The sequence below is a fragment of the Eutrigla gurnardus genome, assembly GCF_963514095.1.
Source record: "Eutrigla gurnardus genome assembly, chromosome: 9".
Classification (NCBI taxonomy): domain Eukaryota; kingdom Metazoa; phylum Chordata; class Actinopteri; order Perciformes; family Triglidae; genus Eutrigla; species Eutrigla gurnardus.
The window spans coordinates 4,420,231-4,447,403 of record NC_139923.1 but is presented as its reverse complement, the minus strand read 5'-3'; the positions used below and the strand labels follow the sequence as shown (position 1 = coordinate 4,447,403).

Sequence of the window (27,173 nt, the reverse complement as noted above, 5' to 3'; positions counted from 1 at the left end):
TGAAGCGATGGCGCGATGAAGCGATGAAGCGATTTTTCGCGTCCATCGCGTCCATCGCGCCGCGCTATCGCGTCCATCGCGTCGCCCGGCGCGATGAAGCGTCTAATCGCGTCTTTGCATTGACTTTACATGTAATCTTGTCGTGCGATGAAGTTTCATCGCGTTTGGTGGGTACGCCCCGTCAGAGTGATTAGGAGCTGCTGTTTTAGATGTGGATCATGAATTACTCTTTACTCCAATTTAGTCTGTTTTGGTGATTGTTTGATTATAAATGGTCTTGCAGCATGAAATGCATTATTTGAGTTTCTAAAAATGAATGTTATTGTCATTTCCCTGGCGTGAGATCAGTGTGAGTGCTCTGGAGCATTTTAACTCTTCTAGCTTAATGTTGGCTCGAAATTGGTCTTGAATTGCATTTGAACAGGCATTAAGAACACATTACGGTAAGGTTGCAGATGACCATTTTTATTCTTAGCGTAAGCAGTTAGCAGGGTGTGGGTGTGTATTTCCTTCAGGAAGCGTCGGAGCTGTTCTCAGTGCCGTTACATTGCGTTCTCCTGAGGAAATGAGCTCCACAGTTTCGATAATGAGACGCAGCAGGAGAACAGATCAGTCCAGGCTGCCGGCTCTGATACAAAACGCTACATCTGATTGTTGGACAGGTTTTTTTTATTTTATTCATTACAGGAACCGTCATGTCCCCAGTCTGCCTATCTGTCCAATTAGCAATGCAGTCTATTTCATTTTTACCAACACCAAACTTTGGCACAAACTCTGCAAATTATGAAACTTGTGAAGCGATATTATGACTTTGTCATCCTTGGTGGCAGGGCAGCAGGAATCAGTGGGCTTTTTCCAACTACCTGACCTTAAAGACATGGAACATTGGAGTGGATCCACATGCACCGGGGCAGATTAAGCCTCACCGCCGTAGGGTTCACGATCTTCTGGATCTCAAGAGGTTCAATGAACCTGGGTGCAAGCTCCTTGTTCTTTGTGTCTGAGCTGTAAAATGTGTTGTTCTTCCTCACCTCAGTGTTGTGAGGAAGAAATACAGCTGGAAGCTCTAAAACTCTGTGAATGCCTACATGAATATAGGCGCAACTCAACCCATTACATCAATATGATTGGTTGATGCCAGAAAAATTGACCTTGGTCTGAAAAAAAGTGTCGCTTTTTCACTTTTTTCGCTTCACTGATTTTTCACGTCCATTCTCGATTGCACAGACAAATTGTATTTAGTTCCAAATAAACCTCAAACTTGACCGAGCATAAGCATGGTCATCAGCTGTATGTTCATGGCTTTACAATTCTCTTCCCAAGAGGAGCAGATTTGGCATGAACGTCAGTACAAACTTATAGATGATACACATTTCTGAGATTTCTGTCCACCCCAAATCCAATGGCGGTGAATAGAATTGCTCATAGCACCACAAAGTAAACTTTAAGTGGAACTTCGTTCTGCTAAAAAAAATAGTCCCTATAACTGTCAGCAGTGTATCAAACCAAAATCTAACATGATGCATCTATGACTCCACTCCAGTGGCATGAAGATGACCAGATGTTGAAGGGAACGTTACATTGAATTATGTTTAGATATTTAAACTATGGAGTTCTGAACAACCCTCAGATCAAACCTGAAAATGTGCCAAATGTCCTTTTAGATTTTTTCTATATTTGAAAACAGTTATACATGATACTGTAAGTCTGTTGTTTCTGAGCTTTCTCCAGAAATGTAATTGTAGTGAGGAATTATAAAGTGTTAGTGATTGTTTATGCTCATCTTCCTATTTCTTTTTTTTATATCATATATGTCCAAAATAAAGAAAAAACTTCACTGCAGAAAATTGTGGAAACTGAAATGCACAACTGGAAAATAATTGGTTGTTGAACAACATAACTTAAAGGTTGTATCAGTGATTCTGGTTGCCCTCACTTCCGTTGCGAGATCCAAAACAAACAGAGCCAGCTAGCCCCTCCCTCCCGTGTTTTGAAAATGATTATGGACGCGCATTTTCATGAACGTGCCACCCATCCCTTGTCTGTGATTGGTTGGAACACTGTTTATTTTGCTTTTGAGGTGTTGGTAGTACCATTTGTTTTTGTGTGCGATCTCAGAGCCTAGGCTGCCTAGAGAGACGCGTTTTTTTGACGGCCTGCTTATGGGGCGGGCAGCTAGCGGATCGTGAGGTAAAAACAGATGAATGTGATAATTTATGTTTCGGCCCAGAATCGCTGATACAACCTTTAAGTTAGAAAACCTTGAAGCTAAGTGTCAAATGAATGGAGCGTATCAGCGCGAATACGCAATGTACACGTGGTCGAACTGTACGGACTTCTTTTAAAGGAGAAATCCGGTCATTTTTGACCCCATGTCCGTTGTCCTCAGGGTCATCCCGACTTATTAGAAGCAAAAAACCCGACAAAAATTGACGTTGCCTAGCCCGAGATCTGTACCTGCCTGGCAGCCTTCCAGACTCGCTACAATGCTAACCCATTGGGGCACCGTTGTATCTGCTTTCCTGGGCCACAGAAAACAATTCCAAGACCTATGCAACACAGGTTGTGTCCGTACGACACCACGGCGCTTGTTTAGCACAAATAGTGTGGCAAAACGACATAAATATGTGTGTTTTAGCATGAAGTTACTCACCCCAAATCACCCTGTAGAGTAGACATTCGCAGTAGACAGCCGAGCGCCTGTCGTCCCTCCCAGTCACCGCAGAAACGAAAACGTTTTTCACGTAGTTTTGATTTTGTATCCATAAAGAAACGACTGAGCAGTGCAGTCGTCCTGTCCGTAATAAATCCATGAAGCTGTTACGTCCATATGTATGACTATGTTACAGCATAGCAACATAGCTTCAGCTAGTAACGTGCCGGGCGCTCGTCCGTCCCAGTCACCGCAGAAACATAGCAACGATAGCTTACAGCTAAACAGTAGCCGGGAGCCAAAACAATGGAAGACTCGCGCAAGTTCCCGTCTCCCGACGTCCTCACTCTGGAGCTGTTTTCAAGCCTAGACTAGTGACAAACTTCTTTCCATCGAGCAGTGCCGTCATGTCCATATGACAGTGTAACTGGCGCTAGCCTACATAGTAAGATTGCTTAGCCTGTGTGACAGTTGAAGCTGCTACAGCGACAACAAATCTCGCGCAGTCTCAGTAGGCTAGTTGTGTTGACGGCATGAGTGGGAGTCGCGTGTCGCGTGTCGCGTGTCGCGTGCGACCGACGTCTCTCATCAACAGAGTGAGAACAAAGTGACCCTCGCGCGACTGTCCAAGATGTTTCACTGTACTGGCTTGAAAACAAGTCCAGAGTGAGGACGGCAGACGGGAACTTGCGCGAGACTTGCATTGTTTTGGCTCCCGGCTGCTGTTTAGCTGTAAGCTATCGTTGCTATGTTTCTGCGGTGACTGGGACAGACGAGCGCCCGGAACGTTACTAGCTGAAGCTATGTTGCTATGTTGTAACAGTCATACATATGGACGTAACAGCTTCATGGATTTATTACGGACAGGACGACTGCACTGCTCGGTCGTTTCTTTATGGATACAAAATCAAAACTACGTGGAAAACGTCTTCGTTTCTGCGGTGACTGGGAGGGACGACAGGCGCTCGGCTGTCTACTGCTAATGTCTACTCTACGGGGTGATTTGAGGTGAGTAACTTCATGCTAAAACACACATTTATGTCGTTTTGCCACACTATTTGTGCTAAACGAGCGCCTTGGTGTCGTACGGACACAACCTGTGTTGCATAGGTCTTGGAATTGTTTTCTGAGGCCCAGGAAAGCAGATACAACGGTGCCCCAATGGGTTAGCATTGTAGCGAGTCTGGAAGGCTGCCAGGCAGGTACAGATCTCGGGCTAGGCAACGTCAATTTGTGTCGGGTTTTTTGCTTCTAATAAGTCGGGATGACCCTGAGGACAACGGACATGGGGTCAAAAATGACCGGATTTCTCCTTTAAGCCCAGCTATGATGTTTTCCTCAACCTAACTTTGTGGCTTTGCCTAACCCCGAAGTTGGTTTTGTATTACAAAGCTGAGCGACACAAGAAATGGAAAATCTGTGTCCGTACACGAGTCAGAAGATTTTAATTTCATGGCTATTTCACAAACTGCCATGAAACTGTGTTGGACAGGTGAACTGAATTGACTAAAAGAGCTGAAGGAAGAAAAGATTTGTATTAATATCACTCCCGTTGTAATAAATAATGAAGATGTATCATAAACTGTATGTCTTAACATATCTGACGTTCATCTTGATATAATAACTAACTGCAGGTCTCTCAGAATAAAATACACTGCTACAGCAAGACATGCAGATGTTAATAATCCCAACATGAAGCATCCAAACAGATCATCCAACTAAGTGACACACAGAGGGAACACAGCCGCTGTGACAGGCAGCACAAGTGAACCAGTAAACACATCAGTGGAACCCTGCAGCAGCGCCACGGAGGCTAAGAGGAAGTGGCAGGGCATCAGACGCGCAGAGGCGTGCGCACAGTATCATAATAACGCACCATCATCATGCGATTCATCTCGGCAGTGTCGGGTGCCGCCGTGCAAATTGCAGGTCACCGGCTGGGGAAGGGATGAATAATTAACAGGCCTGTGATGGGTTGCCTGGCGGAGGCGGTGCTGACGACGCTGGCTGTCGGCCTGTGTTGTCTCACACAGGCCAGGCCGACATAAATCACAGCTCTGGTTTGAATTTGGCCACGCAGGGCCACGGCGTCCGCTGCAGAGAGGGGATTGTTTTACACATTCATCTCCAAACAGAGAGGCTCAGACCACACGTAAATCTCCCGTCATCACTGCCAGGCCAGAGGAAACTAACTGGTTGTGTTAACTGTGGCACGGCTCAGGAGAATCTGCAATGAACTAATGGTAACGCATAAATCAAGATTATTTGTCTCTTAAAACATGATACAGGTCCAGCAGGAGGAAGTCACCGCTGACACAAACAGTCATTCCTATCGGACAAAAACACATCAACTTTATGCTCTGAATGAAAGATGGGAACTAAAGTCCCCAATTTCACACATGGAATAGTGAAGGAAAATGACCCGAAACTGTAAACACATTATAGATACTGGCTGCTATCTTGGGCAGGCTTTTCTAAAAATCCTGGTAACCAAACCTGGCAGCGAAAATTGAATTTTGGTGCGTTCTCACAGTTAAAATGATGAATTTGCTGCCAGCTTTAACAAAGCCTCATTCAGTGATTGTCACAATACATAACCCTGTGTCCCAGAAAATTACATTCCCATAGAACAAAACACTCTTTCAAGTTAGGGAACAAAACTACATAATTAAAGTTACGCAACAAAACTTACATAGTTATGATTACGCGTTGTATTTAGGTAACAAAACTACATAGTAGGGATGCTCCGATCAATCGGCCGCCGATCATTATCGGCCGATATGGACCCTAAACAGGTTGATTGGTGATTGGTCAAAGTGCCGATCAGAAAAGCCGATCGCATATTTATATATATATTTTTTTTTTACCCGAGACTGTTTTTCTGCGCCTGATTGTTTTGTTTTCCCGCGCGTGACGTAAATTACCTGCGACTGTTTTCCCGCTCTGTTTTATGTGACTGGCAGCATGAGTTCTCCGGTCTGGAATTTTACAGTTTCCAAAAAAGATGTAAAACTGGTAATCAACAATGACAATTTAATACAACTAACCTCATCCGACATTTGAGAATGCGCCACACAACAGAATACGGCGAGTATGAGAAACAAGCCCGGGCAAACCGTAAGTGATACGTTTAGACGCCTGGAGCCTTACAACAGGGGCAGTAAAAGGTGGAGGGATATAACAACAAAGCTTATGGAATTCATTGGACTTGACGCACAGCCTCTTTCTGTTCATCTATTGCTCTCGACAGGGCATGTAATGTTTACACAAATAAAAAGTTGATTGTGGTACATAAAGATCTTGATTGTATTTATTCTTTATTTTAGTACAAATGGTTTTACCACTTTAAGTGGTGCACAAGGCTAGATTGTAAATACAGAACATTGAGAATTATTATTATTATTATTCTCCCATCCATTGTGTGATTGATGATCGGTATCGGTATCGACAGATTTATGATTCCTGTGATCGGATTGTCCCCCAAAAATGCTGATCGGAGCATCCCTACTACATAGTTAAGTTTTGGCAACAAAACAACATAGTTAAGTTCAGGCAACAAAAGGACATAGTTGTGTTTTGGCAACAAAACAGCATAGTTAAGTTTTGGCAACAAAAAACATAATTGTGTTTAGGCAACAAAATCTTCTAACTTCTTCTATCTAACTAAATACTATACGTGTGTGTGTGTGTGTGTGTGTGTGTGTGTGTGTGTGTGTGTGTGTGTGTGTGTGTGTGTGTGTGTGTGTGTGTGTGTGTGTGTGTGTGTGTGTGTGTGTGTGTGTGTTTGTGTGTGTGTTACAAGATGGCAGCTTTGTGGGAGGCCGTGTGGTCCTGCCTGGAGAACAAGTTCCTATATATGTGTATAATAAGTATAATATATGTAGAGCCGTTAGGAAAGTTGGATTAGTGAGCATGTACACTGTCTGTTCTGGATCACTAACAACTGAACTAAGGTTACACACTCAACAATACATCAAACAGAAAATCACTTGGAAACATTCATGTCATCACATTCAGTTTCTGTCCTAAGCTATGCCCAGATTGTTACCAGTCCTTGAAGAAGGGTTGGTTGTTCCTCTGAAGAAAGGTTGCTGACTTCAGCTTCCTGTGAAGGAAATTTGCTGTTCTTGAAGTTGTGGATTTCTAGTGAGATGCGTCTCGATTAGGAATTCTTGTCTTTGTTGCAGAAGCAGGCTCCAACAACTTGTTGGCTGTTTTGAGGGCGCTGCTTGGGGACTTGGGGACAAATCCCAGGAGAAAGAGGAGACCTCTGTTCAGGTCGAGGTTGCAGGAGGAAGAGCGGACCTCTGTTCAGGTTGAGGTCCCAGTAGAAAGAGGGACGAGACCTCTGTTCAGGTTGACATCTCAGGGGCTGTCCAGACGAAGCAAAACAAACTTTTTTTCTCAGTTTTGCCTTGGCGTCGTTTCAAGAAAATCCGTGTCCAGACGAATCCATTGAAAACGACTCAGCGCGCTGTAGTACATATTCCAGGCCCTTATGCGGCGCTGTTTCTGCTACAAAAACGCAGAAGAAGAGACGGAGCTTGACCGGATGTTTGCTATTGCTATGGCAACATGTGAGAGTTACGCTAATAACTAATCTCCGCCCGACCACCCGATCAATAAACACCCATAAGATGACAATTTGGCCCGTATAAATAAAACTAACAATAAGCATCAACAGCCGTCACCCTAAGGACCTTGACGAGGCGTTGTCACACGTTGGGATGGATTAATTAGACAAATAAATGCCTACATTCATGGGAAGTTAGCTAGCGGTTGTTTGTTAGCATCGTAATAAAGTAGCTTTTTCCCCGGAATATCACACATATGCGTGTTTACCGTCCGCCGGAGGGCCCACATGTGTGGATCCGCGGAGCCGTGTGCTGCCCAGTGTTGCTGTGAGCTCCAAGCGGTTTGAGGCCCGACTTCCCAGGTACTGGATGGGTGAACATGACTCTGCACATAATTGGTTGCATACTGAAATGTGCCCAATATTTCATTTAATTCTGATGTTATTCTTATCTTGTTTAGCTATTGTTAAACTAAAACGGGCCCAAGTTTACATAAAACAAGTTGCTACTGACTTTTCAGTATCAGAAAGCACTGTCCTGGTTTACATAAGACATGTTATTAATGTTCATGCACTTTAATGTGTCCAGCTGGACAGTGTTTATTCATTTGTACATTGTACGAAGTTTTGGAATTTATTTTTTATGCATATTTTTTTCTTTTTCAGTCACATATCGTGATATATCGTTGATGAAATTTCTTGCAATATATCGAATATCGCAGATATCGTGTATCGTGATATTATCGTTATCGTGGGCCAAATATCGTCAAAGTATCGAATCGTGAGTTACCCGTATCGTCCCACCCCTAATTTCTATAGCACATTTCATACAAATCAATGTAACACAATGTGCTTTACACAAAGCGACAACATGATTACAGGACAAAGACCAGTGCATGTAGCCTATACAGATCTTACAATATACAGAACAGACACATGCATGCACGCACACACACACACACACACACACACACACACATACACACACACACGCACATACACACAGAAACTTAATCATAAACTTTAGAAAAAAGTAAGGTTTTTAACCTGCTTTTAAAAGTGCTCAGTGTAGGAGCGTGTCTCAGGTCCTCAGGCAGGGTGTTCCATTTGCTTGGGGCATAGATACAGAAGGCAGCCTCCCCTGCTCTAGAGTTAGTACGAGGGATGTTTAAAAGACCACTGCCGGTGGACCTGAGAGTTCTTGCTGGTTCATATCTGATGAGCATGTCTTTTATATACTTTATTATTACTGATTTTAATAAACCTTATTATATTATAACTAGCGGTCTCTTGTGCTTGTTGTGTATATGTCACTGGATAACAGCAGGTTGTGAAGGCTAGTGCTCGACTTTCACGCCTTTTTAATTGTTCGATTGTTTTTATACTTCTATGCCAATGATCACGATGATTGGCATGTGAGTGTAAAACCTTTATATTGAGACTGAATACAGTTTAAGGTTATCTTTTCCCTGATCCCAGGGTGGTGCCCCGTTTATTCATGATTATATCATAATAATATATTAAATATAATTATTAATATCGATAATCATATTGACATTAATAATTAGCTGTTGATAACCAAATCTGCTCCTGCTACTACCCCAACACCAACAAAACCTTTTAATGGGGGAAAAAGGAAGAAACCTCAGGGACCATACCTGAGGAGGGATCCCTCTACCAGGATGGACAGAAATGCAGTAGATGTCATGTGTACTGCATATAGCAGCTTTTGTATACTTTTCTAGATTCACAGAGAAGTTAAGCTTTAGCCCTGGTTGTATTGGTACTTTACGCCAACTCTCTGAGCTACACTAGTCAGTTAAACTGAGCCATGGAGCCAAGCAGGAGTGAAATCTAGTTTCAAAAAACCTATTTTTATATCTATAGATATTCAGCATCGGCCTTCAGGAGCACATATCAGTCATTTACAACACACACACACACACACACAGATCAGAGCGGGTTTGGATGTCTTAATGCACGTTGTGGAGCTGTCAGCAGCTGTCCACCTCTGCCTCATTAAACTCCTTTCAACCTCCTCTGCAACATCCATCAGCTGCTGTTAACACTGATGAAAATGGTGTGTATGCCGGCACTGCAAAGGGGGGGCGTGACGACTCATCCTATTTTTTGTAGACCATCTGGATGCGGTTCCACATCCCCGTAATGTGAATGATTACATTTGAGTTTGAAGCCTTGGATTAAGGTTTGGGTTGGGATCAGGTTAATGGTTAGAATTAGGCAGCATCGAGTTTGGCGTTTCGGTCGTCTTATATTTGGATATTTTGAAATTAAATGATCCTGCAATGTAGCTTCCGTACCTCCTAAATTCAGTTATGTTGTTTCATATTCACATGATGGCTGTTAAGTTTCAATATGCATTAATCTTAATTGGGCATTTCTACATAATAAGTACTTTTTTATAAAGTTTATTTGTGTTTGTTGTGTCTGTTCATCGCTCGCTCTCTGTTTAGACTCATGACGAATAAATCAAATGAATATGTACGTTTAAAAAAAAACACAAACGGCAGTAACATTAGGTTATTTGGAATACATTTAGAGGATGGATTTTGATATTTGATCATTTAGGGGTGGAATTGAAACTCAAAGAGAGCAGCAGGGAGAGTGGGGAGGAGAGTTAAAAGTGTGTAATGATAAAGTATATTATCATTATTTGAATTGGTTTACACGTCCTCGTCTGAGTAAAGTAGTAGCTGTTCAGCAAGGATACCTTAAGAACAACAGTGCTATGATCAAAGTGCTATAGGGAAGAACATAGAAGTGCATTGTATTTTGTTTGGGGGCGTGGGAGGGAGTCATTCAATGTGGGGTGATTTTTTTTTCTCTCATGATGTACTTAAGCTGCAGCTCTGTAGCATTTACTTTAAATGTGTTCATGCATTGACTTCCAAGATATTCCAGTAAAGACAGATGAAGGAAGTGGATCCATAATTCCTTCAGTGTGGCGATAACATCAAGGTCGGGCCATGCTGAGGCTTTACTCAAAGGGATCCTGGCACATGTGGAAAATCTCAAATTAAGTTGGAAGTGTGCGAGGCAAGTTAGCAGAGAAACGCTTCATCCAAAAAGTTCCAGCTGCTGTTGAGATGAATTTAAAACCACTGATTTATGATACGACCGTACAAAGAGGGATTTCCTTCTTTATCTTAACAGATCAAACCTGGTTTTGAAAAAGTGGCTAAACACAGTGAAGTCAATCATCCTTGGTTGTGTAAAAATGTCACAGTCGTTCCTTCTCAAATGTAGCAGAGAATTGGTGTCATATAGACTGTAACCTTTTTTTTATTATTCCTGCTAAAAGGTCCCAGCTTGTTTTTTTTGTGAGTCAGTAAATTCAGCTGCTGTGGCTAAATCAATATTTATGTATCCAAGGCCTCTTTGGTCAGCCGGCCTCCTGGACCAGCACACACACACACGCACGCATTAAGAATCGTAGACGAATTTCCATTTAAAAAGTCAGTGAGGCTATAACTCACAATGTTCCCCTGCTAAATGATAAATCAGGCCTGGAACGGGCCCATAACAGTCGGGAGGAATGATGAAGGGTGTTGGACCTTCTCCTCATAAACATGACAACCTGATTGAAGCAGCGACAGCATGAGGGAAACGCCGCCACCACCCCTCCACCTCCACCCTTATTAGTCTGAATGAGTGCGCCGATCAGATCTCCGTTTGAGCGATAAGGCGGCGGCGGGAAGTGACGCCTCGGGGATGATTTAGAGGCCGATGATTAACGATAATGAAATATATGATAATTGTCCTGGAGATTTGATCCGCTATCAATGAAGCTGCGTTTTTCTCCCTTGAATCTTGATCTTTTTCTTTCTTCTTTCAAAGGCAGAGAAGCAATTATTTAAGTTAGAATCTTACTTCACTTTCACTATTCCTTCAACTTTGATGTTTGTTTGTTCGCAGACAGTTAATATTTAAGGATGCAATCTCCACAACAGTGCGTTCCAGTGCTTGTTTTCTTTGACATGGGGCTGTTTAATGTGGTAAACATTATACTGTCTTTTTTTTAAACACCACTAATCAAGGCTTTCCTGGGAGAGCTCTAAATTGCATTTCAGCTCATTAATATCTCTGCCGGAGGTCATTATGAGCCAGGTCGACACGCCCAGTCGCGTCTATCATTTTATCTCATTTTCCATAACCAGTGTCGCATCACAATCACAGCACAGGCCTTTTTCTCTCTTTACTATGGACTTGAAATTAAACCATTAGCATAACAACACCAGGTGGATCATTGAATTCTCTGGTGATAAGAATGGGCTTCCATATACTGTGACAAGATATGTGGATGAATCGTTCCATTTTACTCATTTAGTGGCTGGCTAGTTAGCTAGCTACGTTGATAATTCCATAGTTACGAAACACAAAAGCACCACAATGGACTGCTGGGCTTGCTCTGAGTTACTTGAACATGTAGCTGGACTTCACTGTTTTTAACTTCACTTTAAATTCTGGGAATGCCTCATGCAGTTGTCTGATCGGGATTTGTTTAATGCATCAATCTGATGCAGTTTGAGAGCAAAATTAAGAGACTACATTGCTTTTGTCTGATTTGGCAATATATACTCCGTGAGGCAGCACAACAGTGCAGACATGCCAGGAATGAGACACCTGTCTCAAGTTTTGACAATTTTGTAAGCCTCTCATTACTCAACTTATTTTCAAGTGTCACTGTCTCTGTGATAGGAACCAAACTCTGGAACACATGAACACCTGGAATCAAAGCATTGACAGAGCTCAAAGGTTTTAACACGCAAGCAAAACAATGGCTGAAACTGAAACAAGCCCGCCAACATGAGTTTTACCGACAACAGTGCTATTTTAGTCTCCTGCCTTTTATCTGTTTTGTCTTTATTTTGTCCTTGTTTTTCCTTTTGACTGAGCTTCTGAACCTGTGCTTTTTTATACATTACATTACATTAGCCTTGGCTAGAAATCTCTGAGGAGCTTCATACTCTTTTGTGGTGCAATGTAAAAAAGTACATTTAGGCTACTCAAGTACTGTAGCCCTCTTCAGTACAATTTTGAGGTACTTGCACTTTACTTGGGTATATATATATATATATTAGGGTTGCACGGTATACCGGTACTAATTTGGTACCGGGGTACTGAGGCATTTAAAACGGTACTATATTGCATTTGGATGGGACCGGTACTTGCAGCGCCGCCGGCAGCGGCCGCAACAGCGCGGCGAACTCGCCACGTGACGTCACCGCGTTGTAACTACAGCTGAGAGGACGAGGAGCGAGCCGCAGCTTGGGGCGATGAAAGGAAAAAGCAAGCAAGCCGGAGGAAACCGCTAGCAAGTTAGCGAGCAGCGTGGACGGTAGCAACAAACGGAGCAGGAGGAAAGCTTAGAGAGCGCGAGAGAGAGCGAGAGCGCGCGAGAGAGCGCGAGAGAGCGAAGCACGGAGAGGAGAATGGCTGCTGCAACCGTCACCACGCCGCAACTTGTGGACAAACCAGCGCCGCGAAGTGCGATACGGCCGTACTTTAGCTTAAAACAAATGGCGAGGCAGTTAACGCCGATGCACCACTGTGTAAACGGTGTTTAAAACATGCATGGCTAACGGCGGAAACACCTCCGACTTAGCCAAAGACTTAAAGGACAAGAACCCAGACCTGCACACTGAGCTCAGGGAACGACAGGTCATTTAGTCATGAAGAAAAGCCACATTCAGTGCTAAAAGCAAGCGCCACCGCCCTTCACTCTTAACAAAAGTAGCTCTGGAAGAAAAAAAATAGAGCTGGTTTATTTATATTATTTTATATTATATTATTGTATTTATATTTTAACATTTTTAAAATTGTGTGCATTAGAAAAGCTTGTCTTTGTGGTATTTTATTTGTTGATTAATATGTTATTGTTGACATTTTTTCGAAAAGTACCGAAACACATGTTGGTACCGGTACCGGTACCAAAATGTTGGTATTGTGACAATACTAATATATATATATATATATATATATATATATATGTATATATATATATATGTTATATGTAGGCCTATTATTAAGTAGTGTATAGCCTAATTATTAAGTGCATAAAGTATTCCTTCCTTGCAGCTGCAACAGTTACGTCATGAATGGAGGGTCAATTGAGTTTGTCATGGTGCGTTCAGGCACCAAACTTTAATAAATTAGTATTGGGTGAAGGTAAATTACAACGTTATCATCACGTGTCCAAATGTAATCTTGTTAAATGCTGTTTTTGGCAAGAAACTTGACTAAATCCAGTTGTTTGTAGGAGATGCTTTCACAGCGATATAAAATAGATGTTAAAGTGGGAATTATGGCCTGTTTAACTTCCCAACACCAGCTCTAGGCAGCTAAATCCAAGAGAAAATGTACATTTCCTTTTCTAATCATTTGAATTGTGTATTTCTTTTAATAAAGAAACACTATATGGCAATAACAAAGTATGTTTGTTGATTTTATTTATTTATTAATAGGCCTACATTTTTCATTTCATTTTCAAGTTTGGCTTTGCATGCTATGTCAAACATCCCGGATACCTGCCTGAAGAACACGTGGCTGAAAAAGCTTCATATGAAGCTCCAAAAAAACAAATCTTTTGTTTTTCTCGTCTCTTCAGGACTCTGGGCTACAAGAACCGATACGTCCGAGTTCCCGACGGTCACTTCTGGATCGAGGGGGATCATCACGGACACAGTCTGGACAGCAACAGCTTCGGACCGGTACGAACTGAACCCAGTCAGACTATCCAGACTGTACATCCCATACGTTTCAGAAATATGAATATATTATTACTCTCAAATATAACTGTTTGATCACATTAGGCTACATACTTACACAGTGATTCATTACCATTAAATGATCATTGTAACAAAACTATTAAGACATCCCCGTGTCCAATACTGTTACCATTGGCCTCTCTATAACTACGGTCACCATGAGCATTAAACCCTAACCCTGTGCATTAAAAAAGATCACGCAGCTTAGTGAAATTCCCTGGATACATTAAGAAATGTGTGTTGTATGTCAAAGGTCCCGGTTTCCTCCGGTTTTACCAGCACGCCTTTCTAACTCGGATTCACTGAAGGAAACAGCAGCCATCGATTATGCATGGTGTGTGTTGCCTTTCATTATTTCACTTGTGTAGAAGACGAGTGTATGTTTCTGTTGTCTCGGCTCGTCCAGCCTGACGGACGCTGCAGCTTTTCCCCCAAGCATGAAGATTTAAAAAGGCCTTCTGGTGCAGAGAGAATGTGAGGATAGTGATATTGACTCCTTCTCTCTGCATGCTCTTTGCAGTCGGCCCTTCGGGTTGAGCCGTATGAAATTTTCAGCAGTGAAAGTGTGAAGATTTGCTATGACATTAAAGGCCACAATATCCAGCTGGAAGGACTTCAGCCGAGGAGCTCAGAGGAAATCAATGCAGATCTGAAACCCAGAACCCATGGACCAACAGCTCCACTGAGCTCTGGTTTAACAGCATCCTTCTGGGACATTTCTCTGTCTGTTGTCACACCAGGCAGAGGGACGAGTATGTCTTCTCATGAAGCATGAATATAATAAGTTACAAAGGGTAATGTAATTCACAACCCAATCTGTAATTAAATCTTGAGCAAGTAACCAATTCATTTTCATCACATAAAGGCTGAGTTTACTGCCACATAAACAATATTACTGGATTTTAATTTGCTATGAGAACCATATATGATTTAAGAGTTATTATTACATGTGTCCATCTCATTTGCACGCATCAACGTTTTTCTGTTGTTCACTATATGCTATATCATGTGTAGTTGTTTTTCCAACCATAAAAAAGAGCCCAATACCAGACTAATTTAATTAAATTGTTAAAAGAAAAAATGAAACCAATCTAATTTCTCCCTTTTTAACGCACATGTGATTTGTGCTGCATGTCGTCGAAACTTTTGCCAGGTGGTGTAAATGTTTGGGACGTCTGTCTCTGTCGTTCTCCCTGTTTTATTGGACTGCACTTTCACTCAGCTTCTGTCCCTCCTCACAGACATCACCATCACTCGCTTCACAAAATCACATTATGTCTTTGTTCGTGCTGAAGCTGCCGCACTCACGCCAGGCCTCCGCAAAACCATTATCATCTTTCCTTTTATTGGAGGAAAAAGTCATATTACACTACATACTCACATCCGACAGTTTAATGTCACCACCAAATATGCCCACCAGGAGAAACATGACTAAAACATCTAAATCAATGGGGTATACACAGGATAGATCCCATCCAGGAAGGAGGTCTCATTTAAATAATGTATTCTTTTTAAACATGGCCTGCAGTGTTCGCTGCCACCCACCACAGTCTTTTCACTTAGATTCACATCAGCTTCCACAAATGATGCACTCAGCCTATGGGTCGATCAGAAATAGTCCAAAACAAACACCCACCATCTCTACATACAGAATCGAGTGTAACTCTGTGCAGTGTTTTTTTTCTTTTTACTTTTCCAAAAGTTTTTCTTTAGAGGTGAAAACTGTTTTTCAAGAAATTCAAAACTTTGAAAACTATGTGAAATGAAGGAATACTGCAATAAACCGACACAATTTGATGTCAGTCAATCTCACGTTGTGAGAAGTATGGCCTATTAAAGGGTGTAAGGGGGCAATAAAAAAGATTTGTATCAAGCCCAATGCATGACATGACCACAGCACATCTGCTGGGGGTTGATGGGGAGTGTTGATCGATACCAGTGGGTCAGCCAGAGCTCAGCCAGCCTCTCAGATCCATCCTGACGTTCATGTTAACACAGGAAGCAAGGAACCAACAAAAAGTGCTGAAGAAGAAAACTAGGAACGTTAGGATGAACCAAACAAATAGACAAGTCACCAGTGAATCGAGAAAAGGAACCAAGTACCAAGAAACCCAAGAGCTCTGTAATAAACTAAGAAAAAAAAGAGCCAAGGAACTGCCAAAGAATAAACCAAGGACAGAAAAAAAATAATAAAAATCTAAGAAGAATCCGCAAAAATATCAAACAATAGAACCAAAGATACTATAAAGGACGGCAAAGAAAAAGACATCAGAGACCACTACATTTAAAGAAGGTACCAAGAAACAAGGAAATGAACCAATAAACTAAAACACAAACCAAAGAACCACAGAGAGAGCTGTGATAGGCAAAACAGAGGAAGTTAAGAAGTGAAGGAACCAAAGACCAAGGAACAATAACAGGAAGAAGTTAATTGAATCAAGAGCTGTGGAGTAAAAGATTTAACCAAAAAAGATCCAAAGAACTAAAGGGTCAAAGGGTAAACAATTGGAGTAACCAAAGAACAAGACATGTAATCAGTAAAGGAGGAACCAATAACTTAATCAAAGAAGGACAAGAACAAAATATCAAACCAAAAGAAACTAAAGATAGGAGTAAAAAACAGCAATAGAACACTCCCAACTCGTCAATACTACCGCTTGGTCAATGCCTTTTAGCGTCCAATACCAATGTACCGAGGTGCCCTTTAGCATCTGTATGAGACTCACCGAGCTTTAACCCCAACGTAAATCCATCCATGTGAGTATTAGACGGAGCAGAGCCTTAAGGTACGTGTCCACAGGCAGCGTTATTTCCACGCTTCCCATTCATTGTCTATGTAAGAAGCTGTGCAATGCATTCTGGTAGCGTCGCGGCGAGTTTCGAGAGATGGCGCATCGAGTTGGCCGCTCCTCATTTGCATAAAGTTGAGATTGAGTCTACTTTATGCAAATCGCCGCCTCCCGCAGGCTCTCAAAAATCTTGTCGATCTAAAATGAAGACAGATTCAGCAACTGCATAGCTTATTTTTCACATAAAATGTTTTCAGAAACACATTTCGGTGAACTATTGTCGTAAAATAAAAGAACGTTTCCAAACGAGCTGCCATGTTGGTCTGCGTGAACTCCGGAGCAGACAGGACAGCTGTGAAAGCGATCGTCCAATCAGGTGCAGCCATGCAGTGTGCACGTGACTGTATGAAGGATAGCGCCTGTCAATCATCCTCCTAGTGCCCGCCCACCAAGCGTGCAATACTGGCAAGCGGTGCATCAACTAGCGTTTGAAAACGCCCCTGTGGACACGTACCTTTAGAGGAACAGAGCAACTGAATAGTATGAAGAGTCAGGACGTTTGTTTGGATGGATCAAACAAACGCAGGAATTTAGCCCAGAAGTACAGATGGTAGTTTCAGTTAATTTCACTTCCGATAGCCCGACACCCATTAACCGACAACTGCCAGTTAGTATTCAATACAAAGAAAGAAGCAAATATCAGGTGATCTGCCACCAATCAGCAGATTTCTTATGAATCATTTGGTCTATCGCTGATCAGAAGAGTCAAGCTGAAGAAGCATCAATTCTGAATTGAAACATTTTCATTTGTCTGTTTTCAACTCAGCTCTTTAATTCCTGCTGAGAGCGACACTTAGCTCCGTGTTGTGGCGCCCGGTATACGTGTGAAACAGGTAGAGACCCTGGACTCGGTGTCACCGACAACAATGTGGTGCATCCAGTGTCAAACCAAGTCAGCGATGACTTACTTTACCTCACTTTTGTTATGTAACATGCGTAATTTAGTAGCACCATAAGTACATAACAAACATACTAATTTAAACCATAATCTTTTCATAAAGATAACCAAGTCAACCTACGTGCAGAGGTACAGACTGTACTTAAGTAGATTTTTCAGGTATCTGTATCTTTACTTGAGTATTTATTTTTCTGATGACTTTTTACTTTTACTCCCTACATTTATACACAAAAATATGTACTTTCTACTCCTTACATCATAAAAACAGACTTGTTACTTTAAAAAAAAAAAAAAAAACCTCCACAGATGACAACAATACGTGAAAGCATACGTAAAAGACGTGACGAACTCGAGAGGGAAAGATTGAGAAGAAGAGGGGGGGAACAGGTTACCCCGGGAAGAAGTCGAATGAGTAAGGGGACGGTAGAGACGGTAGAGAACTTGCACTGTAGCAGCGACATGGAGGAAGGAAGCGAAGCGGGGTCTGGGAGTATTGCCGACGGCGACGCTTTAGAAGATTCAGAGAATCTCATGGCGTATGCGCTGTGTCCTGTGTCAACCGAAAAACCACGAGCTGCTGGCGTGATTATTCTTGATTATTCTGTCTTTTTTTGTTTAACAAAATTATCAAAAGATGTATTGTGTTTCATTAACGGCAAAAAAAATGTTTTTAATTTTTACTTTTACTTTGAAAGTACATTTCAGAGCCTGTACTTTCTTACTTTTACTTGAGTAAAGGCGTTGAATCAGTACTTCTACTTTTACCAGAGTATTTTTTTACACATGTATCTGTACTTCTACTTAAGTACAGAATATGAGTACTTTTGCCACCTCGGCCTACGTGGATGTTTTTTTAATAAAAGAAACGGTTTCTTGTGAACATGGATATTTATTGTAAAAAGGGGGAAAACACTGCATGCTTGATTTGTCAACCACTGACTGTTTAAAACGCTGACCAAGCTTGGGTATCGGACGAGTTAGGAATGAGAACGTGTTAACCCAGTGTCTTTATTTCAAAGCACCCCGGGGAACACCATCTGCCAGCATTGTTCGGCCAGAGAAGAAGGCTACATGGACAAGCATCACAAAATTAAGAAGGAACCAAGGAAATAAACCAGTTAGCCAAAAAAAAGAAGAAATCAAGGAGCCAAATACAGACAAGTAACTATTTAATTAAGGAAAGAACCAAAGGAGAGACAAAATTACAAATAATAGAAGCAAATAGGAAAATGTATTTAAACGGGAAAACAAGCTGATTAGGAAACAATCAAAGAAGGAAATAATGGATTTTTTGTGATGAATTAAAATACTGGAACCAAAGAAAGTCCAAGAATATCCAAAGGAGGAAATAAGAAACAGGACAAGGAACTACTGAATGACATAAACAAGCAGCAATAACACCTTCCACCTTGTTTATTAGATTAAAAAGATTAATTAAGTTAAAGAATCAAATAGTCTGCTGACCCAGACATCCACTGTCAGTGCGTAGTAAAATGTGATTCAATTACTTCTTTTATTGTCTGTCTGCCTGAGATAACAGCCCGCTGACCTGCCCCTCAACCGCATCAGACGAATATTAATCGCTTGCTTCATTACTTCATGTTATTAAACTGGATGTTGACCTGCAGCTGTTGTGTGGTCTCGCTGAGCCGCCCGGGACACCCGAGAAGTCAACTCCAGCACCTCCTCGTCCATGAGCAGCCGGTCTAAAGGTCACTCTGGAGATGGAGATGAACCTGGCGCTGTGGTTTTCTCATAAAGACACCAGCCTGTAAGAGATAACAGGCATCATTAAAAGCAGTTGGCATTTTCTGGCGCGCGTGTGTGTGTACGTGTGTGTGTTTGACCTCATGCAAAGCAGCTCTAATTGATGCAGCGAGGGAGATGTCAGACAACCAGATCTTCAGCTGTCAGCTTGCCAGTTTTAATTATCTCTGCTGTTGATGTCTGCAAGACACTGGACCTGAATGTGAATCTGAATCATTCCGTCTCGAGTCCTCTGGAATGAGCTCGTAGTGCAACAAAATCTATTCGTCATATTAACTTCTGGTTTTTGTAGCTCCAACAAATATCGGGCTAAACCCTTTAAAAACACAATCATTTACTCATTTTTATCGCTAGTACAAATGAGTAAATAACAAAGAGCACATGGCTCTACCAATGCTTCACAATGCTCAATATGTGAGATTTTAACACATCTCATGGCAGTTCGTCAATAGTCCCAAAAGTTAAATCTGCTGATTCGTACATGGAGACAGATTTTCCTTTGTTTTTGTGCCACTTAGCACTTTCAAACTAATGTCTTTCAATTGGAAGTATCATTGTGCATGTATCACGCTTTTGTTTTTGTCAGTAAGTCAATATTACGCAATAAAACAAAAGTCAGGTTTAGGACACAAAGTGGGAGGACTAAATTGTTGTCTAAATGAGGCTGTGACTGATAAATGAACAAACCCCTCTGTTAAAACCTTCAGACTATAGAAAGGAATGAGAGTGTAAAGTTTGGTGGATGTAAGTGCTTCTGAAGTGGAGAAAAAAAAAACGAATTTAAAGGTATACATTGTAAAACTCTACATATTGAAGACACTACAGTTGAATAGGGTAAAAAAAAGGTATAATAAAAGATATCACTGTGAGACTTCGCCAGTTGGTTACTGACATCAAGTTTGGTGGCAAAAAGCCTCGCCGAAAGCCCGCCAGCTCCAACCTGGTCTACTCTCGGCGCAAGGCGCAAATAAAGTCCATTCATTCAAGGCGAATCACAGCTGGCGGAGTGGAAGTTTGGCTGACGGCGCGCAGTGCGCACACGTCACCGAGACCTCACAGGCAGGTTTCCACAGTTCCAGGCACATTTAAATGCAATAAATAATCACAACAAACACTATTTAATGCAACTAATTGAATCAACACGTGAATTTATATCTATATAGATTGTCCCGTCACATCTGACGTCAGATCAAAGGCGGATGGCACGCGTAACGGAAACAGCCTCTCAGACCAAAACATCTCCCTCTCTCTCTCCTGTTTTTTATAATATGGGCATTGTTATTATTATGATATGCACGCACAGCGCGTGATGCGCGTGGTGGGAGCGGCGGCGCTGCTTCTGTCATCGGGTTGTCAAGTGATGGAACTTTCACTGAACCTCCCCTAACGCATTAAAGGAGAGGAGAGGAGCTCATTTGATTGGTGAAGATCTGAATCGGCTGTATTAATCCCAGTCCACGCCTCGTCTCCTCCTCGTCTCCCACTCACGCCTTCTTCTCCTCCCTCTTTCCCACTTGCGCCGGTGGGCGAGACGGGAGGTGTGCCTGCGCGAGCCTGCGCGGCGCACGAAACTTGCAAAGTCCAGGCGGACACACCCCGTCGGCGTGGCGCAGGTGCGCTGAGAGCTGACTGCGCCTGGTCTACGAAACTAGGGCCCTATAGGTCCGTGTCCACAGGGGCGATTTTAAATGCGAGTGGACGCGCCGCTTCCCAGTATTGCACGCTTGGTGGGCTGCCACTAGAGGATGATTGACAGGTGCTCTCCTTCAATCAATCACGTGCTGCACACTTCATGGCTGCACCTGATTGGACGATCGCTTTCACAGCTGTCCTGTCTACTCCGGAGTTCACGCAGACCAACATGGCGGCTCGTTTGGAAACTCTCTTATTTTACGAAAATAGTTCACCGAAAGGTGTTTCTGAAAACATTTTAAGCGAGAAATAAGCTATGCAGTTGCTGAATCTGTCTTTATTTTAGATCGACAAGATTCAGTTTAGAAGATTTTCGCGAGCGTTCGCAAGCGTTCCCGGGGCGGCTAATCGAGCCCGGCGCCTCTGATTAGCATAACGTAGATTCCACTTCAACTTTATGCAAATGAGGAGCGGCCAACTCGCGCGCCGTCTCTCGACATTTGCAGCGACGCTACCAGAATGCATTGCATGGCTTTTCACATAGACAATGAATGGGACGCGGGGAAACACCGCTGCCTGTGGACCCTTACCTTAAGACTTTCTTAAATGGTTTAAATATGCAAATTAATCATCTAGTGGTAAATGTTGCTGAATTTTGGAGAAATCATCAAAGACGCAAATAGATGTTTTTTTCTTTCCTCTAGTCTGATACAACCCAAAATCTCAAAATTAAGTTTGGTTTGGGTTAAGCAGGGTATTCAAGACCCAGACCAGATATATAATCCCTCTGACGTGTTCTGGGTCTGCCCTGGAAACTGTTATCCATTCTGGGTAATCCTGAGCATCCTCTCCAGCACCTTCTGGACCGACAGCCGAGCTCCTTCTCTAACAGACCGATACAGGAAGTCTTTCCTGCCCAGAGCATTAACTCTATGTAACACCTCACCTCTAGGCTGCATAGTTCTTGTTCTGACTTTCCTTTAACCTACATGGCAAACTTTGTATTAATACCTCATTTTTATTTAACTCAACAAAAACAGCAGCAAATTTGCACTCTGCCAAATACATTGTATATTTTATACCGTAGGTGTTGTATTGCTGCTATATTTATAGTGCATTGTAATATATTATTAATCATTTTGGATAACTGACTGCTGTAACAAAATCATTTCCCTGTTTGGGATTAATAAAGTACACCCACAGCAGAGAACCATGAACTCTTGGAAGCTCCAAACCACCCACAAAAATGTGAAAGAAAACATTTTTCAAATGAAAGAGCTTTTCAGTTTTGTCCATGAATTATGTTATCAGGTGAGGAAAGTTGATGTTTTATGAAGCCCAGATTATGTTTAATGAATAAGGTCATGGTCCCGAGTTTACTAAATTTGCTCTCTGCACCCACGTCCTCCATCATCCTTTTCTGAAAGTCTACAAAGACCATAATGGCACAGTGCTGAATCCTCCGACATGGACGTGTTGACGGCGCTCTTCATCTCCCTGTCGTGTTATTTTCTTCTTTTTTTTCAAGTTATTTTATTGAGAGAGAGAGTGAGAGTAAAAGAGGGTGAGAGAGATGGGGATGACATTGCAGAAAGGGCCGCCGGTCGGATTCGAACCTGGATCCACTGTGGTGAGGGTGTAGCCTCAGTACATGGGGCTCCCACTCTACCACTGAGCCATCCTGTTATTTTCTTACATCAAGACTCGTCTCCTTCTGAACCTACGGCTCTGACCTCAGTTATGTTCCTTTTTTTCCCAGGTGTCCGTGGGGCTGCTTCACGGTCGGGCGTCTCACATCATCTGGCCACCGAATCGTTGGCAGCGAATCCAACCGTCCCTTCCTGCAAACCGAGGCCCACTGGACACCGATGAAGACGAGGGGTGAAAACACTGGGACAAGGTGTCTGTTAGTGTCCATGGACACAGCTGTACAAGGACAGTCCAACCACAATCTGTATCATTGTTTTCTCTGTGTCAGATCGAGGAGTGATGCGATTGTTATGTACTCTGTTAAACGGTGTATTGATTTCGTGTTTTGTTAATTTTGCATCACCTTGTCGTTGTGCATTACGTGTTGAGGGAAACATATTTTGTCATGGATTACGTTTGTACAACGGCGTATTAGGGCCACTATGGGAAGAAAAAAAACAAAGCCGAGAGAGGTGGGCAATATTCAGGAAAAAAAAGTTGCAAATTTGCGAGTTTCGAAAGTCGCACATTTGCTACTTTATTACAATGCTAACAACCAGCATTTATGCTAGCTAATTTCCCATGAATATTGCATTGATTTTTCTAATTAATACATCACAACTGACAATGCCTCGTTAAGGTCCAAGGATGAAGGCTGTTGATGGTTGACCTCTATAACTTTATATAATAAAGTAGCAAATCGTGCAACTTTTTCTCTGCTTTTTTTTTTTTTTTTTTTTTACAGTGGCCCTAATACGCCATCATACAGCAGAATTAGTTTCCTACGAGCCTGTGGAGGTTGACATGGGGAGGTCTGGCTGGTGGACAAACACAGGACTTTCACCAGGAGACGGAAGTGAGTGTCCTGTTAGAAGTGGGTTTCTGTCATTTAATTATGATTCACAAAACCTAACCAAGTGTATTTTTTTTTTTGGTTTGGAGTTTGGTTTGGGGAAAAAAAAAAAACATTTCACTGAAAAAATAATTGAGTGCAGTTTAGCTGTATGGGAACGTCATGTTATAGGTGAAAGAAGGACTTGAACTGTATAGACAGTCACCCAATGGTCCAGTACAACAACTGCATCACTGCTGAATGCAGCCTCGAACCACCTGACCATATCACGCTCCGTTTTAAAGGTTCATATTATGTAAAACAGGTTTTCTCTGGTCTCTACACCTATAAACTGGTCCTCCCTGAGCCTGCCAACTCCCAGAATGAGGAAAACAAGCGACTCCTGCATGGTCTCTGCAGCGCCCCCACTGGTACAACAGCGCTCCTACAGGCTGTTCAGATTCAGCTCCCGTCGTTACGTAACAAAGAGAGTCATTTGCATAGACCGAACTCCTCTGATGGTAGGAGATATCCGAGAGGGGGCATTCATCACCGGGATGAAGGTCGGTGTGTCCTGCGGTGAGACAGCAGTGAGATAGCGGCGTTTCACAATGTCGTCGCTCACAGCTAGACACGCAGATTGCTCTGTTGTTGGTTGTACAAATCAACATAAGTGCTTCTATTCTGTCCCAGCTACAGAAGAACAGAAGAGACGGTGGTTGCGTTTAATTTTTAATGACAATGTGCCGGCTACGGTCCGTGTTAGCTTGTTTGTGTGTGCTAACCACTTCACATCGGACTGCTTCAGTAAGGAGGGTCAGTGCAAAGCTGGCTTTGCCTCGACACCGACCCTCGTAAAAGGATCTGTTCCAACCATATGGGACCAGCAACTTCACCTGAGCCACATTGGCGAGCCATAGCGATACATCCACGTAAACATTGGTGCATGCTAACGCTAGCATAAGCGGCATCCTCTCCATCTCTCTCCAAGTAGGCGATGACAGACGGAGCTCATTAGCATTTAAAGGTGCAGACACAGAAACAGCCTGTTCTCAGCAGAGCTCATTTGAGCAACTTTTAGACAGCTGAAATTCAGGACCATGGATGGGTTTGGGGCAATGCATATCAAATCCAGTGTTGTTGGACCTCTGACAGCTGTGTGAAATTGATGAAAATCAGTATAATAGGGGACCTTTAACCTCATTGGTGAACCAGACCCTGACATCCCGAGAGTGGTTGGGGCAGTGACTCACTCCCAACCTGCCGTTTTCCAGCAGAGAACCAAGAACTCAAGACTTTGAGGTACTGACTCTCATCCAGACTGCTGCACACTTCAAACGGCCCCAGTGGAGGCTGGGGGTCACAGTCTGATGGAAACAGAAACTACATGTGCTTACAGCAGAAGCTTAATTATGAGGTCCCCGAACCAGACAATCTCCTCTCCCCCAAGCTGGGCCTTTAGCTCTTGTCAATGAAAATCACAAACAGAATCATCCATTCATCCATTGTCTACTGCTTTATTCTGTATTCAGGGTCGCGGGGGGGTCATTGGGCAGGATGCCAATCTATCACAGGGCGTAAGGAGGAAGGGAGGAAGCCGGAAAACCCACGCTCACACGGGGAGAACATGCAAACTCCACACAGAAGGAACCTGAACCCGACCCAGAAATTGAACCCGGGACCCACTCGCTGTGAGGCGACAGTGCTACCGACTACACCACCGTGCAGCCCACAAATAGTGGGCTTTGTGTTTGTCTTTGTGTGTACGGCTACAGCTCTCATTTTGGTCATTTAAGGACCGGATGGCTCCTATCAATGACTCCGATACCCCACGTTCAGGACTTCCTGGGGGACATAGTCCTAAGCCTTCTCCAGGTCAAGGTTCCATGACCAGGACAGAATCCGCATTGCTTGTTCTGGATCAAGTTTCAAATGATGTTTCTCAAATTAAAAGTCAAGAAAGTCCCACTTCTCTGTATGTGTGTTGTACTATTTATAAACCGTGACAAAAGACGTCTGATCACTGTAAGCTTAAGGTAACATAAACCTGCTAGAATTTGTGAAATCAAGGTAATAGTAATAGTTAGGGGTGTAACGGTACACAAAAATCTCGGTTCGGTACGTACCTCGGTTTTGAGGCCACGGTTCGGTTCATTTTCGGTACAGTAAGAAAACAAAATGCAAAATATAAATGTGCTAGTTGTTTATTACTTTTGTGCTTTAAACAGTAGGAACATGCACTGGAGCTAGAATGCTGCTCAAAAATATAAATACAAGTATTTAAAATATTTATTTAAAAAATAAAAATAAATAAAAATAACAGACTGTTTCTTTAAAAAAAATTCTCCATCTGATGTGCAAAATTGAACAGTTGCAACACTAAATAGTTTCAAGTTGTTGCTCAGATTAAATAACATGAATAAGGCTCAGACTGTATTTTTAAAAACAAATCTTTTCTCCATCTGATGTGCAAAATTGAACAGGGCAGGGAGAGGCTGTTTAAATGCGGTGGGGAGCTGTGTTTGCACTAAAGGCGGGTCCACACCGGACCGAAAATCGGCGTCTTTGAGAGAGTCGGCGTCCGTGACATGAGTCTCCTTGGTGTGGTCGCTCGAATCGGCCCACGTCGGCGTTCATTTCAGCCGATTCAAATGTGTAATCCGCCATTCGAGTCGGCCATATTAAGTAGCCCGACTTCATTTACCGACGCGAGTCGGGCAGTCGGTGCGGTGTGGACCCGCCTTAACGCTACGCTCGTCTTTCTCCTCGTTGTAGCGATGTTCACGTGGGGGTGGTGCCGTTTCAAATGCGTCAACAGGTTTGACGTGTTGCCAGAAACATACCCGACCTCACATGAACAATGTCGGCAAACCGCTTTGCCGAAGTGTTCCCAAACGGGAGACCTTAATGTCGCGGGAGGGTCCTCCAACTCTGTCTTGTTGCCAACGCTAGCGGCATTAGCCATGACGTCCGCTACTACTGCTGTTTATTGTGTCGCGGTGTGCGCAACTGCGCATGTGCGGCTGCAGCACGCTCCACAAATGCGGTCCTCTACTTAATATGTCCGTATGGAAACTCGTTCGGTACGCCTCCGTTCCGAACCGAGCACCCCGTACCGAAACGGTTCAATACAAATACATGTACCGTTACACCCCTAGTAATAGTAGTAGCTTGATGAAGTCAACGAAAGGATCTAATTCACCCACGGATTCATAAATCACATATGCTTTTAATATTAAAACGCCGTGGAAATGAGATTGTATGTCGAATTTATCACCTGCCCGGCTGAGACTTGTTGTGTCTGTTATGTGCGTTAAATCTTCATGAAGGAGATTTCCTTCGCAGCGATGAATCTAGAGATAATGGGATCATATATTCAACCACATGTCAATATGACGTTCATTCTCAAGGACAATCCACCTCGTTGTGATTGTCTTATTGCTGATGCTGCTATTTTACCGATGCTGCGTCTCCATGGAATCAATATAACTG

At 42.7% G+C, this 27,173-nt stretch overlaps 1 protein-coding gene across 1 annotated transcript in view; it reads left to right on the top strand.

Moving 5' to 3' along the window:
* Positions 1–23,177, top strand: part of immp2l (inner mitochondrial membrane peptidase subunit 2) — a 187,319-nt gene extending 164,142 nt beyond the window's left edge. The window contains exons 5-6 of the mRNA XM_084018422.1: positions 13,855–13,957; positions 22,920–23,177. Of these exons, the coding sequence (XP_083874548.1) occupies positions 13,855–13,957; positions 22,920–23,045 (229 nt within the window). The 3' untranslated portion in view covers positions 23,046–23,177. The remainder of the gene's footprint in view (positions 1–13,854; positions 13,958–22,919) is intronic.
* The last annotated feature ends 3,996 nt before the right edge of the window (positions 23,178–27,173 follow it).